General features: G+C 38.1%; 9 protein-coding genes across 9 annotated transcripts; 5 read left to right on the top strand and 4 right to left on the bottom strand.

Annotated features, from left to right (window-relative positions):
- Nucleotides 1–1,730: 1,730 nt before the first annotated feature.
- B0P05DRAFT_558306 (uncharacterized protein) lies at nt 1,731–2,464 on the bottom strand. Its single transcript, XM_051580132.1, has 3 exons — nt 2,444–2,464; nt 2,414–2,416; nt 1,731–2,390 (listed from the first exon to the last, which is right to left on the bottom strand). Exon 3 carries the CDS (start codon nt 2,187–2,189, stop codon nt 1,809–1,811), a length of 381 nt encoding a protein of 126 aa, XP_051431038.1. The 5' UTR covers nt 2,190–2,390; nt 2,414–2,416; nt 2,444–2,464; the 3' UTR covers nt 1,731–1,808.
- Nucleotides 2,428–4,672, top strand: B0P05DRAFT_590916 (WD40-repeat-containing domain protein; the record flags this gene model as incomplete). Its single annotated transcript, XM_051582859.1, has 10 exons — nt 2,428–2,529; nt 2,574–2,677; nt 2,723–2,803; nt 2,952–3,342; nt 3,388–3,443; nt 3,488–3,619; nt 3,666–4,024; nt 4,067–4,204; nt 4,251–4,358; nt 4,407–4,672. The coding sequence occupies 10 exons, from the start codon at nt 2,428–2,430 to the stop codon at nt 4,670–4,672; spliced, it is 1,737 nt and encodes a 578-aa protein (XP_051431037.1).
- Nucleotides 4,673–4,898: 226 nt separating this feature from the next.
- On the top strand, nt 4,899–5,157 carry B0P05DRAFT_590915 (uncharacterized protein; the record flags this gene model as incomplete). The annotated part of the gene is made up of 2 exons (XM_051582858.1): nt 4,899–4,939; nt 4,989–5,157. The coding sequence occupies 2 exons, from the start codon at nt 4,899–4,901 to the stop codon at nt 5,155–5,157; spliced, it is 210 nt and encodes a 69-aa protein (XP_051431036.1).
- Nucleotides 5,158–5,254: 97 nt separating this feature from the next.
- B0P05DRAFT_558275 (uncharacterized protein) lies at nt 5,255–5,654 on the top strand. The gene is made up of 2 exons (XM_051580131.1): nt 5,255–5,354; nt 5,400–5,654. The coding sequence occupies exons 1-2, from the start codon at nt 5,299–5,301 to the stop codon at nt 5,596–5,598; spliced, it is 255 nt and encodes an 84-aa protein (XP_051431035.1). The 5' UTR covers nt 5,255–5,298; the 3' UTR covers nt 5,599–5,654.
- On the bottom strand, nt 5,655–6,330 carry B0P05DRAFT_558272 (uncharacterized protein). Its single transcript, XM_051580130.1, has 3 exons — nt 6,193–6,330; nt 6,050–6,144; nt 5,655–6,007 (listed from the first exon to the last, which is right to left on the bottom strand). The coding sequence occupies exons 1-3, from the start codon at nt 6,304–6,306 to the stop codon at nt 5,770–5,772; spliced, it is 447 nt and encodes a 148-aa protein (XP_051431034.1). The 5' UTR covers nt 6,307–6,330; the 3' UTR covers nt 5,655–5,769.
- A 300-nt stretch (nt 6,331–6,630) lies between these two features.
- B0P05DRAFT_478143 (Fusaric acid resistance protein-like-domain-containing protein) lies at nt 6,631–10,238 on the top strand (the record flags this gene model as incomplete). Its single annotated transcript, XM_051575002.1, has 2 exons — nt 6,631–6,905; nt 6,959–10,238. 2 exons carry the CDS (start codon nt 6,631–6,633, stop codon nt 10,236–10,238), a joined length of 3,555 nt encoding a protein of 1,184 aa, XP_051431033.1.
- Nucleotides 10,239–10,458: 220 nt separating this feature from the next.
- B0P05DRAFT_478005 (6-O-methylguanine DNA methyltransferase) lies at nt 10,459–11,041 on the top strand (the record flags this gene model as incomplete). Its single annotated transcript, XM_051574996.1, has 2 exons — nt 10,459–10,588; nt 10,740–11,041. The coding sequence occupies 2 exons, from the start codon at nt 10,459–10,461 to the stop codon at nt 11,039–11,041; spliced, it is 432 nt and encodes a 143-aa protein (XP_051431032.1).
- Nucleotides 11,042–11,529: 488 nt separating this feature from the next.
- On the bottom strand, nt 11,530–12,620 carry B0P05DRAFT_581414 (transmembrane amino acid transporter protein-domain-containing protein; the record flags this gene model as incomplete). The annotated part of the gene is made up of 3 exons (XM_051582098.1): nt 11,530–11,750; nt 11,793–12,319; nt 12,361–12,620. 3 exons carry the CDS (start codon nt 12,618–12,620, stop codon nt 11,530–11,532), a joined length of 1,008 nt encoding a protein of 335 aa, XP_051431031.1.
- A 231-nt stretch (nt 12,621–12,851) lies between these two features.
- B0P05DRAFT_558265 (uncharacterized protein) lies at nt 12,852–13,933 on the bottom strand. Its single transcript, XM_051580129.1, has 3 exons — nt 13,500–13,933; nt 13,031–13,455; nt 12,852–12,981 (listed from the first exon to the last, which is right to left on the bottom strand). The coding sequence occupies exons 1-3, from the start codon at nt 13,898–13,900 to the stop codon at nt 12,950–12,952; spliced, it is 858 nt and encodes a 285-aa protein (XP_051431030.1). The 5' UTR covers nt 13,901–13,933; the 3' UTR covers nt 12,852–12,949.
- Between the last annotated feature and the right edge of the window lie 307 nt (nt 13,934–14,240).

Below are 14,240 nucleotides of genomic sequence, written 5' to 3'. Positions count from 1 at the left end.
ATATCACAATATTGAGTCCATATACTGGAGTTTGCTTAAAATTGTGTATTGAGTGTTTGAATGATGGAATTGGTTTCTGTATGTGTTTCTTGGAATACAAATATATCATATTCTTAAGTAACGTATAATTTTGTTGTTGTTGTTGTTGTTGTAAAGGAAAGTGTACTTTGCGTAGGCTGCAACAGTGACGTGCCGTAACAGATGTTCGACAAGTGTTAGATATCATAATTAAAATAGTAAGAGGAGTTGATGTTGTTCTCCACCCTTATTCCCAGTTATTGTCGGGGAAGAGGAAACCGTTTGCTGAAGAAGGTTTTGTATAGTATGGTTATATACATTACTTGCCAACTTGTAGGGAGTATCCATTGCTAACATAGACATGCGAATCCTGTCGACCGATTTTTTATTGTTGGGTATCCTCGGTATCTCTCATACGATATTTCATTACCTCGCTTTGATTTTTTCACCATTATAGTATCAAGCTTCTCCACTTGATTCATAACAGTATTCTTTACTTTAGCCTACTTAATCATAGGTTCCTCATTCGCTTCGATCATGGGTTCTAACTCTTTTTCCATTACAGCCTCCTTAGCCTGATAGTCCAACGAAAGTGTAACCTGTTTGACCTCTTGGGCCACTGTAGACCCAGGTATTTTTCTCTCCTTGTTCACAATGCATTTCTTGCTAGGAGCAGTGACAGTATCAATTGTATTATTTCATGGACATTGACGCATGCGGTGTCCTCTTTCGCTACAGTTGTAACGCTTTAAAAGCTTTTTATGCTGTGGGTAATCTGTTCTACAGTGATTAAAGGCTAGACAGATGCGACAAAAATCAAGCATATCCTCCCATTGGAGAAAAACATGTTTTTCCTCTCCATCATCTTCTTTCCAAAGGATTACCTGTTGCAAAGGTTCGAATTGGGTATCCTTATCTCCGATTGGAGATAGGTTAAGGGTGGCATATCCCTATCCAGTGAATCATCCTTCAACTGTAGTGACTCCTAAATCCAACATTTGACTAAAATGAGATATTTGGCTCTCCTTATCAGACTTCAGTAAGCGGAAAGGCAAATAAGGAAATGTTTCCAACTTGAGTCTGGCTATACGAGCATCAGCAGGATAAACTTGGGAAATGTTTCAACAAACGTCCCTTCTGCCAAGTAAATTGCTTCATTTAAAATAGTGTTTCTTCCAGGACAATCTTTGAACTAGAAAGTCTCAACATATTTGCGCTGAAGATGCTTTCTAATGGTAGATACTCGACCGAGAGAGTCTTCGTAACCTCCATTTACTTCGATGTCCTTATTAAAATTCTGTAACGCATCAAATAGATTTCATTGATCCTTCAACTTTGTAACGCCGATTAAGATATTGCTTCTCTCGATCCCTTTCAAAAGGATTGAACAAGCTCAATAGGTGAGAGAGTATTGGATTCTGAAGCCAAAGGCACATTCGTAGTAGCGGTATTTGTTGCAGGGACACTTTGAGTAATCATCATAGGTTGAAAGGACTGAGTCTTGCGAGCACTACTCGATACTACTTTTGCGCAAAAAGAGTATCCGGTTTGCTGAGATGCGTTCCTTCCAGAGCTTATTGCTGTGGTTGGAGACGTACGATTCTGATTCTTATGTGAAAGATCCATAAATTTTTCGTTATTTTTATGACACTAGAATACTAATTAAAACTCTGAATTTCTGTAGAATCGGCAAGCTCTGCACCATTTTAACTATGACATCATTTTTTTTTTTTTTGGTAGAAATACTTTGACATCATAAACAAGGATAACATATAGATAATGGTTTATATTTATTGTCTTGGTAGTTCTCCTTCAGGAAAAGGAAACAAAATATCAAAAAAGTCGCGAGCTTGACATTGATTAGAGAAAAGTCGATAATAGCTGATCCTTTCACCTTCATATTCTCCCAAAATAAGCACTGAGAATGGAAAGTATTCGCGGCTACACTTTCGACCTGAGCTTTTGGCTTGATCAAAGTCACCGTTCAAAAAATAAACAAAATCACATACAACATCAGGGTCAGGATAGTCTTCTCCATGAGTAGGGTTGCACTCCAAATCATAGCGAACACCATAGCGCAATTCAGTAAGATTAATTTCAAGTTTAGTCTGTGCCATAACAAATGGTACAACACATATTGTTATTAAAGAGTAGAGAGTAGTTAATAACATACTAAAGAAAACAATCTATCCAGTTTGATTCTCTCTTTTTATGTTGTATTCTTGAGTTGTTTGTATGTTACTCCCCTCACATAATCAACAGAATATACATAGAATGCATAGTTACATACAATTGTACGTCACATTTCTCCTTTTTTAAACACAAGTAAAGCTATACACACACACACATATAACAATACCTTTTTTTTTTTTGTCTTTTATTGTCATCTGTTGGATGTCTGAGTCATCTATGGAATACAACTTACCTGGTGTGTTACACTTTTTACAAGCCGAGTGGAGAAAGTTTGAGCGTGAGAGAAATGAATGGATAATTGAAAAAGCAGAACTAAAGGTATAGTTGATATATGCAAACCATAATACGTATAATGAAATAAGGCTCGTATTGCCTTGTTAGAAGGAGAAAGAAGAGGTGTAGAGAATATCAAAATGACATTGATGAAAAGAGTTAAAATGCTGGAATATGCTTTAAGACAAGAAAGGTAATGCTTGTTCCTATCGAGCGTATTTCGAACCAATTTCTATAGAAAAAGACATATGAGTGGGACAAAAACACCAGAAGAACAAGAGATGCCTGTAGTTATGACAAACCATGTTGATTTAGGCAAGTATAATTTGAATAAATGACATTCACTCACTTTATTCTTAGCATCTACAATAGCAGACAATAAACTAAAGGAAAAGAGTCGACAAGTATTACGTTCGTAAGTGAAAACAAATCTATAGAAAGTAGTACTAATATAATGTCCATACTAGTTGTCTACAAGAAATCAATTATCTTACTTCATTACCAAGCAAACTTCCATTGACCAATGCATTAGCCTCAGCAGTAACAACCATGCCTCGTACGCCCAATGAACGAGCCAAGAAATCATCCCCTCAACTTCATACGCAACGTAATATCAAACCAGTCAAGAAACCCACAAAGATGAATGAAGAAGAAACCATAGATTTAGAAGTACCGGCAAATGTGGATGAAGTAGCCATGATTCAACATATCAAAGAAGATAATGAACATGCACCTCCTACACAGCGACAAGACACAAAAGCCTTGTCTATGCAGATTCAAGAAGAGTTTCATTTATCAGAAGATAAAGTACTCAAGATGTTTAAGCAGACAAAGAAGGATGAATTGGATCCTACCATGGTAAGCGAGAGTTAAGGAAATAGCATGCTTATCAAAAAGATATAGCTGAATGAAACAACATCTCAACCCAAGATTTGGAGACCACGCATCACGATTAAAGGGTAATCTATTCCAAGTCAACCAGTAGGATTGACATTAAGGATAGACATTTAGATTCAGTAAGAAGTGTGTGTTTCCATCCCAATGAAATGATGGCTGCTTCAGGTTCAGATGATTGTACAGTCAAGATTTGGAATCTAAAGCGAGCTATTGGTAAAGATGACCACACAGCAAAAAAGTAAGCTTAGGCATAATAACATAATGCATTGATGATGCCCTTATAGAGGTCTAGAAGAAGCAGATCCAAGTATCACTTTTAGAGGACATACGAATGTAGTGACAGCAGTCTCTATCTCTGCCTCACAAAACCGTGTTTATTCTGCTTCATTAGATTCGACCATTCGTGTATGGCAATTACCCTCTGCTACTAGTGGACCCTTTTCACCTGTGGATCCATCTTTGAATATAGCAACTTATGTGGGTCATACAGATGCTATTTGGGACTTTAAACTACAACAGGATATATTAGCTTCTGCATCAGCAGATGGTACAGTCAAACTATGGGATACACAGTCTAAAGGCAACTTGCTTCGATCTTCATTTACATTTGATGGTGTATCTTCTGAAGTGAAGCACGATAAAGGTAAAAATCATATAGGGAGTAAGTACTCATCTGTCTCTATAGTGGCACCTACTTCATTAGACTTTATTCCTACAGATCCAAGCAAGATGGCTGTGTCTTTTGCGAACGCTAAAATACGTTTGTATGACATCCAAACAGGCCAAACTATCATGACATTAAAGGGCAGTGATGATTCTTATGGTAAGTTCAGTTAGGAGTACTTATTCCAATTGACATAAGGGGATAGACAACACAAGTGCTACTCAAATCAACTATATCATTTCACACCCTACGATACCAATGTTAATATCAGGCCACGAAGATAGACATATTAAATTTTATGACTTGGTATCAGGTAATTCATTCGGTAGTGTGTATTGTTTTATTCAATACTAGGATATAGGTGAATGTATTCAGTCTGTCTCTGGTCATTTGGATGCTGTGACAAGCTTAGATATTGATGCGACAGGCAATACGATTGTCTCTGGTGGACATGATTCTTCTATTCGTTTATGGGACGTTGCTTCTAAATCATGTATACAAGAATTCTCTGCTCATCGTAAAAAGGGAGATGAAGGCGTACTTTCAGTTAAATTTCATCCTTCTTGTCCTTGGATGATTAGTGGTGGTGCAGATGGTATTGTCAAAATACAGTGTTATTCAGAATAAAGCATACTGATTGGCTCTATTCAATATTGCCTGATTAAATATGTAAGAAGATTGCCTGATTGTTTATTATTATAAGAATTAGCCCAGTTTGTTGTTATTCGAACTCAGTAACAAAGGTAGCATGATTTAAGAGCCCTTTCATTTATCTATTTTTTCACAGGATTTCTTCTTTCAATAAAGTATATAAAAAGGATCTCTTTATACCCACTCTTTCTTATTTACTCTTATGACTAAACATACTAAAGAACACGATAAACATCTTGCTAGGTAAATAGATATATACATATATATACACTGTATTTAACTTATATTAAAGAGATGGACATACTGAGATACGCTATGGTATAAAGAAGAATGGTGCTGGCAAAGGCAACTGGGGTCTCTTAGATGACCAAGCAGGCTACGAACATACTCAAAAACCTACTGATAAACTAAATCTAGTGCAACCTGAAACATTTGATAAAATAATAAAAAAGTCTGATTAAAAAAAAAAAGAAAACAAAAATAAGGTTTGCATAAAATGATGGCATCAAATTGAAACGCCAAGTTGATTTTTCCCATCCAATATATGTATATAAAGACATGTTTTTTCTTCTCTTTTTCTTTTTTTCTTTCTTATTCATAAAATGACTCGTAGCAAGGACTCTATTTATTCTGGTCGTCATGACAGACATATTGCCAGGTAAGTCATGCTAGAAATTCCATAGGTCTTATTTCTACTTCACAGAAATGGTCAAACAGAAGCTCGTTATGGAATTAAGAAAATGGGTGCTGGTACTGCCAATTGGGGTGTCTTGGGTGATGAAATACCTGATGCACAAGAAATAGCCCATGCTCAAGAAGTCCATCACTTTCAGTATGGTAAACTCAATCTGGTTGATTCAGAAACATTTGCTACCATGCGTTCTTCTGAACAAGCTTCTTAGTTTTTATTCCCTCTTTTTCTTTGTTTTTGGTTAATAAACAACATCTTTTTGTAAATGTGTCTTTTCTAGTTGAAGAGCTAGTTTCTCTTCTAATAGCTCATGATAACGTTTCTCCATTTCTTTTAATTCACGTACTCGATTCACTTGAGAAATCAATTGAGTAGTAGCTAATCAAAAATTCAATTTAGAGTAAAGAAGAAAATGTTTACCTTTTTTGAAATGGTCTTGAGAAAGGCGTAATGAAGGCGAGACAAGTAAACCAAACCAATGCAAAGGGTTTGTGCTTTTCTTTTTCTTTTCTTTTAGTTTAATACTTTCTTTATCATCATCATCAATATCATCAAGTTGCTTTGTTGCTGTATGCTGTATCACTTGTTTTGGGTGCATTTGCTCTTGTTCATCAATATCTCTGGTTTTATTTAGCACAACACTCTTGTGTCTAAATACTTACACTTGTAGAATAGCTTTCATACGCTCATCGTATGAATATTGAGACAAGGTACGTGCTCCCATGGTATATTTAGCATGGGCAAGATCAACAAATCCCTAACATAAACTAAGTCATGTTGTTTGTCTTTTTTTTATTTTTTTTACTTGTTGGAAGTGATCTGCTGCATCTTGCCAGTGATGATTATATTCGTTTAGTTTATTAAAATAAGACACCGTAAGTGCATCAAGTTGTTTGCAAATCGAATCATACGTGGTCATTAAAGAGAAAGAAGAAAAAAAAAAGGGAGTAGATTGAAGAACCGAATGGTTGGGTATACTATATGAACTACCACACAGGTTTAAAAGTGGATAGACTAACATAATAAACTGGTCAATGAGTCATTTTTTTTCTGTCTAAACAATAAACTACAAAGTGAGATAAAATGCTTTTTGAAATGACTGCAATCGATGTTGACCATGCAAGCTTAGAAATAAAATGGCAAGACTATAGGCTTATCTTCTTCTCCGCTTCAAAATAAAAATGAAAGCTTGTTCTTTTTTTTTTTTCCTATTTTTTTTTTCTTTTCTTTACTTTTTCTTTCAATGGATTTAGATCCATCAAAAAGGCGTCCTCATAATGCTGTACCTATCATTGGCTCTCCTTTATCAGATCCAGGCTTACCAGCACTCTCAAGTTCACCACAATCCTTCTTTATTGAAAGAACACAGTCACTCGATAATGTACTTCACCAACAAGAACTTGAACTAGGTCGGTCACCTTCCAATCTAAGCGAAATCGAAGTGATTTTGGATGATGGTACAACTCAGAAAAGAACAGTCTCTCTTTCTACACTACCTGAATATACTGAAGAAGAAGGGTAAGGAAAAATAAAGTGTTTCATATCCACCCTAAAACTCATTTCATTCCAAGTTCCGAAGATGATGATGATGATAATAGCAGTAATGACAAAACACCTCTTTTAAAGTCACACAAACATGCATCATACACTGTTGAATCCGATAGCTCAGATGCAGACGGAAGTGACTCAGATGAACCCTTTTTTCCTGTTCAACACACAAAACGTAAACACCAGACAACAGTCCAAGATGATATGGAACAAGGATGGTATAGTCGTTGCCAAGCTTGGATCAAACGTCTGAATGATATATGCACTCTGACACCCCAACAAAGAACTGTCTTAAAATGTAGTTTTGCTTATTGTCTGGGCTCATTGTTTACGTTTGTGCCTGCTCTGAATGCCTTGATTGGCAATAACCATACTTCCAGTCATTTGGTGGCTACAGCGACTGTGTTTTTTAATCCTGCAAAGACATTGGGTGGTATGGTCGAAGCTGCGGCTTATGGCTGGGGCTATGTCTTGTTTGCTGAACTGGTGTCCTTTGCTTCCATGCTCACGACGGATTTCTTTGTCGATCGTGGTCAATTTCTGGTGGCCCATCTGATCTCTCTCTTGTTCTGGTTAGCTGGTTCAACCTTTATTGTGGCTTTCCTCAAAGCCCATTGGAACAAACCACCCGTGGCCACCGCTTCCAGTCTCTGTTTCATCATTATCTTCATCATTGTCGTTCGTGAAGGATCTGTAAACCGAGGTGATTTTGATACCACACGTATTGAGCAAATCACTACGGCCGTGGCCACAGGTACATTGATCACGGTGGCCTGTTGCGTTGTGTTCTGGCCTGTCTCTGCTGCCAAGAAACTCAAAAAAGACGTCGATGCCACACTGACTTCGTACCGTGTGTTGCTTAAGTTACTGGTCAAGACGTTTTTGTTGGACGACGATCTGCCTGAATTCAAAGCGAATCGTACGTTGCAGACAGCCATTCAGTCGCATCAAGCGAGTTTTACAGCGCTTCAGAAATCGTTAAAAGAAGCCAAGTTGGAAACATGGTGGAATCCCGAAGTCAGAGATCGAGGGGCAGAATACGATGCTGTGATCAAGAGTATGCAACGTCTGGCTCAACATGTAGGTGGACTAAGAAGTAGTTGTGGCATCCAGTTTGAAATCATGGGCAGTGAAGCCACGAAACAGTACAAGGAAATGTCTCGCAACAAAAAGAAAAAGAAACAGACTCGATCGATAGCAACCAACGTGTTTGGCTCAAACACTCACCCACCCAGCAAACTGTCACAGTCGTTTGTGCCTGCGTCTACATTTGATGAAGACACAAGTTGGAATGTAAGAGCAGGGTATCGTCGTCGAAAACTACAGGATGAAATGCGTCGACAAAAGACATTTATGAGTCGTTCGGATGATCAACTGGAAGACTTTTTAAATCATGTACCTTCGACTTCTCAGCCTGTGGTAGAGGAACAACAGATGCCTTTAGTGAATTTTATTCAAACCATCCGACCTCCACTTAAATCATTCGCTTATACCTGTAAACAGACCATTTATCACCTTCAGCATCATTTCTCTAAAAACAACTCCTCTTGGCTTCCTCGTCGTATGCAAAGTTCATCACGCACACGTAGTCCTTCGCTTTCTTTGCTCAAGGCCAATTTGCAGAAAGCCATTGCCTTGTTTGAAACAGCTCAGAAACAAGCTGTTCAAAAACTCACAGCCAAAGCCAACCCAATCGCGCATGCTGAAACAGAAGCCATTGGTTCTGTGCTGGGTGAAGAAGTCATTCTTGTGTATTTCTTTGTGTTTAACATGACTGAATTTGCTCGTGAATTGATCACTTTGGTCGAATCGGTCGAGAAACTGAACAGAAAGCCACAGATGGGTATTTTCGCTTGGCTCATGTCATTTCCTTCTGCTTATCGTACCAAGAAACGAGCTTATCATCTTCATGATGTCCATGTTGTGCCATTTGTGCCGAATGAACGCAATACGATCAATACGTTACATACACCCACACCCAAAACCAAATGGCGACGCTTTTTTATTCGTGTCTGGCGCACTTTCTCCTTATTCAAGCTACAAAAGATCCGATATGCCACCAAAGCCATGGTTGCTGCCATCTTGTTAGCTACACCTGCCTTTGTGAATTATAGTCAAGATTGGTTCCGTACGTATCGCATGGAATGGGCTTTGATTACATTGATGGTGGTCATGACGCCAACGGTAGGTGGCACGAATCTAGTCGCAGTCTATCGTATTTTCTCGACTGCTTTGGGTTGTTATGTGGCCATGATATTCTATATGCTGTTTCCTGGGAACATGGTCGTCCTTGCTCTGCTGACTTGGTTGTTTTCGATCCCTAATTTCTACTTGATTCTGTACAACAAACACGGTAAATTTGGACAGTTCACACTGTTGGCCTATAATCTGGTCATGCTCAACAAATACAATGACCGTGATACGAATGAGATTGAAGTCTGGGTACTAGCCAACCAACGTTGTTTTGCCATCTTGGTCGGTGTGGTGTTTGGTTTGATTGCCACAGCGTATGTTTGGCCCTACGAAGCCCGTGTTGAACTCCGAAAGGGACTTTCTGATTTCTTGTTGCGACTCGCATGGCTATACCAAAAACTCGTTTCCATCTATATCGATTATCCTGTCAAGAACCGTACACAGCCTAACGGCCAACGCGAGCCTCAGCATCGTATTGTGAACCTAGTGCAGGTTGCACCTGATGCTTCAGAAACACAACTGTTGACATTTGAATCACAACGTCAGTTAGCCACACAGTCCTTTATGGACCTTGAGTTGGGATTACAGCGTGCTTTGTTAGACTTGCAGGCCTTGTTGTCTCAGACACCCAATGAGCCTCGTCTGAAGGGACCTTTTCCTGTCGATACCTATCGCACCATGTTGACATCGTGCCAAAACATTGTAGATCGATTCTTATCTATGCGTACGGTCATGTTAAAAGACACATGGCAAAACCAAGTGCAGCATGACTTTATGATTCCTGTAGCAAGCGAGCGTAAGGAACTGGTAGGAAATGTGTTGTTGTATTTTTATTTGTTGGCTTCTGCTTTGCGTTTAAAGACACCGATGCCGCCTTATTTCCCGCCTGCAAGGAAGGCATGGAAGAGTTTGTTGGAGCAATTATTTCATATGCCTATGGAGAGGTCCAAACAATTGGTAGAGAAAAATGATGTTTATATGTTTTATTATGCGTATGTGACATTGATGGAAGATATTATTCGAGAATTAGATAAAGTAAGAAGGAAAAAAAAAGAAGAAAACAAGAGTGGTATGGATGAACTCATCTTTTTTTTTTTGATAGTTGGGTGATAACATGACAAAATTATTTGGTTCCTTGGTTCCCCCTGATCAATGGGAACTTTTGTTTGATGAAGAACAACAAGCTATTCATACCCATTAAAAAAAAATAAATTATTCCGTTACACGACAGTAAAACGCGTATATCATTTGAGACGCGTTTTTGTTTTGTTTTGTTTTTTAAATTGACGCATCAGACTGCGGATTCTCTTTATTCTTTTCTCTTCATCCTATGGCTCAGTTACGTTCTCGTATTTCTCAATCAAAGACTTCCAAGGTAGCTACATCAAAAGTTATCAAGAAAGTAAAGAAACCACATCTGATTGCTCAGACATTTACTGCGCAAGATAAAGACATCTCGAGTAAAATAAGCAGTATCATGTAGACTCAGTTACTCATCTTTTATGCTAGCTGTCCATGTATATCCTAAAACACAACAAGATCGTATAACATTCATGAATTACAAAACAGGTAGACCTGTAACCCCTTTCCAATACAAAGTCTATGACCTAGTCTTGCAAATACCTTCAGGCCAAGTCACTTCTTACAAAATAATTAGTGATACTTTAAAATCTTCACCCAGAGCTGTAGGACAAGCACTCAAGTTAAACCCCTTTTCTCCTCTGCCTATCCCTTGTCATCGTATTATTGCCTCGAATTATGGTTTAGGTGGGTTTAGCGGTGGTTTCGGTGATTCCCAAGAGACAGCTAATAAAAAGGCTAAATTGGAAGCAGAAGGATGTGTGTTTGGTGAACACTATGTTTATAAACATGATGTGAATGGATCTCGAGATTTTTTTAAAGATTTTTCATAAATAAACAACTATATGGCACAATAAGGGGGTAATACAAAGCTACTTGCTTCTGGTGTGATAAAGGATGAAATAGTGACATAGAGTGTAAAGATCAAGACAGCCATTCCAAAGACACATAAGGCAGCATCGCCTATTTTGTCCCATTTTTTGGTTGCTACTTTATAGTGGAACATGCCTAAGATGATGTTGATTCATTTTTAGCATGCAAGAATAACTTACCTGGGAAAATAAAACACAAAGGTACACAAGCAACAGATCCAACTAAAGATACAAAAATATCCAAGTTATCACCTCCAATCACAAAGGCAATCAGAGCGCAAAAACTAATGAGACATAAGCGAAAGATATTCTTGAGCCATTTGATTTTCATATTCTCGCTTCCTGATGCATAGTGTTGAAATAAGGCACTTTCCAATATTTTGGTTGCTGGAAATAACATCAGTGGTGCCCTTGAAACAACATGAGTGCATAGGTTATTGTGAGGATACTTACGTTAGTACAATAGCAATGGAATACAATAATTGGACTGCCACTGTAAGTGGATTGTTTTGAGGGAAATTATAGACCACAGCAGCCTGAATATGACTACCATAGGCCATATAAGAAATACTGCCAATGATGATATAGATCGTACAGACAATGACCATACCAACTGTGGCAACAAATGGAAACCGTTCAGGTTGTTTCATGGATTCGACAATAGGAATGACTAATCAAAGTAAGCATAAGGCAATGGCTCTGTTATGTATACCTAATCCTATGCCTTCAAATGAGAAAGTGGCAGTTCCAATCATCAATGCAAAACTAGTAGGATTCACTGCTTTAACTTCCGGCCCTATGCCAAACTGCTTCAATTCCATAGAAGTAAAATAAAGACAGCACACTAATCCAAATAAAATAAAGATATCAGCAATAATTGCTAAAAAGGACAGTTTGGTAATATGTCGAATCAAGACCAAAGGTGCAATGGCAATCAAGGGAAACCAGATATAATACTTTGCTTCAATCTGAAATGCACATTGAGACAAGACATCAGCAACATTCACCAAGTTTCCTGAAATAAATACAAAATAAGAACATACAAAGCCTAACTGAGAAATAACGATAAAGAACAACACAATGTATCGCACTGATTTTCCAAACAAAGCTTGACCCACATCCCCATAAGATCCGCCAATGATTAACTGGGTCTTAAATAACTGTAAAAAGGCATAAAGACAAATCAGGGCAATCAGAGCCATCAACACAATAGAAAGCGCAAGTCCACCATGATCAAACCTAAGTCATCTTAATACTATGACAATGGATTCATGACTTACGCTTTAGGCAAAAACAAAACACCAGATCCAATGAAGGCTTTGAGAAACATAAACATGGCTTTCCTCACGGATGCTTTAGGAGCATCTTCTTCGTCTTCGCTTGTAGATGAATGACAACTTGCATCTTTTTCTTCTTTCAATGAAGCTGGTCTGCTGCTTTTAGATCTATGATGATGATGATGATCAAATCTTTCACCTGCAAAATGCGAATATAATGAAATAGAAGAAACAGATCGAGCAAATGATTTTCGAACATGCATTGTAGGTCTCCCATAATGCGATACACTAGCTCGATTGACGGAGGGACGTGTATCAAAATGGTCATATTTTTCTCTTGTCACATCAAATGATTGAGAACGAACCAATGTCAGTGGTGGTTCTTCAATATGTATATTTCTCGTCATGAGTAACAAAAGAGAAGAAGGCGCTTGGTCTTTTTTTTTTATTTAGATCAACACTATCAAAAGCTCCTCGGACTCAAACAAACATATGTAGAAAAGAAGTATTTTGGGAGTTTTATTATTATCTTCGGTAGATTATTTTTCTCCTTTTTTCTTCATTTCAATTGCATCCAAGGAGATAATGTCGATTAAAAAATAGAATGAGCCAAGTCACTACCGACTATGAAAAATGTAAGTATGTATTTTCATAACAAGTTATTTGGACTTACGTGTGCCACCGAAACCCCAAGTGGCTGCATTTACCACATTGCCAGCCAACTGTTTACCCATACTGGACATTTTACTTTCGTGTTGTTCTACTGCAGCAGGTGCAGAAGAGGTACTTGTTACTTGTTGAACAGGAGGAGGAGCATAAGACACTTGCTGAGGAGGAGGGCTTTGATAGTTTTGAGCAGGAGGTGCGTAACTATTCGCTTGTGGTGGTGGTGGTGCAGGGTAATTGTTCTGTGGAGGAGGAGCACCATATGAGTTTTGCTGTGGAGGAGGAGCACCATATGAGTTTTGCTGTGTAGGAGGAGGAGGGGGATAGCTGTAACTATCTTGTTTGGGTGGCAAAGGAGAATAGCCATAACTGTCACGTTGGGGTTGACGTGCAGGTGGTGGGGGTGGTGTGTTTACCTTTTCACGCGATGGTCTAACAAAGATATTAAGATCAAATCGTATACTATAAGGACTTACTCTAATCTCTTTACGTAATTGCTAGGAAAAATACCTGTCTTCCCATTCAACGTGCCTTTCCACCAATCATTATTGACAAGTTCAGTCAAGGCAATCATGTCGCCTGAGCGGAAACTCAAGTCAGTAACAGGGTCTTGGCCATGATAATCATACAATGCCTCAACAGTGCCTAGTTTGGACTCATTGTATGAAGGTGGAGGTAGTGGAGTGGCTACTTTTGAACCAGGTGTAGGCATACTGTTTTCAAAAGGGGGATAGGATGTGTTACGGTTAGCATCCGTAGGTAATAATCTTAGAATGTCATTATAGGCTTGTGGTTGAATGTAATTGTGAGTCTTTAGCAAGCTCAATTCATTACGAATGGATTGGATAATGTGTTGTGCAAATGCGGATTCTGCCATTGTTAAAAGAAAAGAAACAAATAAACATGACGATGCTCCGATAATTTATATAAAAATAGTCTTTCGGCTTTTTATCCGGCGGAAAAACAGAATAAATTACTTGGCAGTATGATTTTAGTTGAGAGTAAACATCAACATATTGAGTTTTCAACAAGGACAACAGACCAATGCTATTTTCTATCAAGTTTTATTTTCTTAAAAAATAATAGCAGGCTCTTTTATACTTTATTGAATAGCTCTGTAAAATGGCATTCATCAATTGCCAGTAAGTAGAGAACTTCATGTCCATATAATTAAAGACATACATATCTTGCGATTATTAAATGGCTTTTAATTCCAT

The sequence above is a fragment of the Gilbertella persicaria genome (genome assembly GCF_025201335.1).
Source record: "Gilbertella persicaria strain CBS 190.32 chromosome Unknown B0P05scaffold_50, whole genome shotgun sequence".
Lineage (NCBI taxonomy): Eukaryota > Fungi > Mucoromycota > Mucoromycetes > Mucorales > Choanephoraceae > Gilbertella > Gilbertella persicaria.
This window is presented reverse-complemented; position numbering and strand designations above follow the sequence as displayed.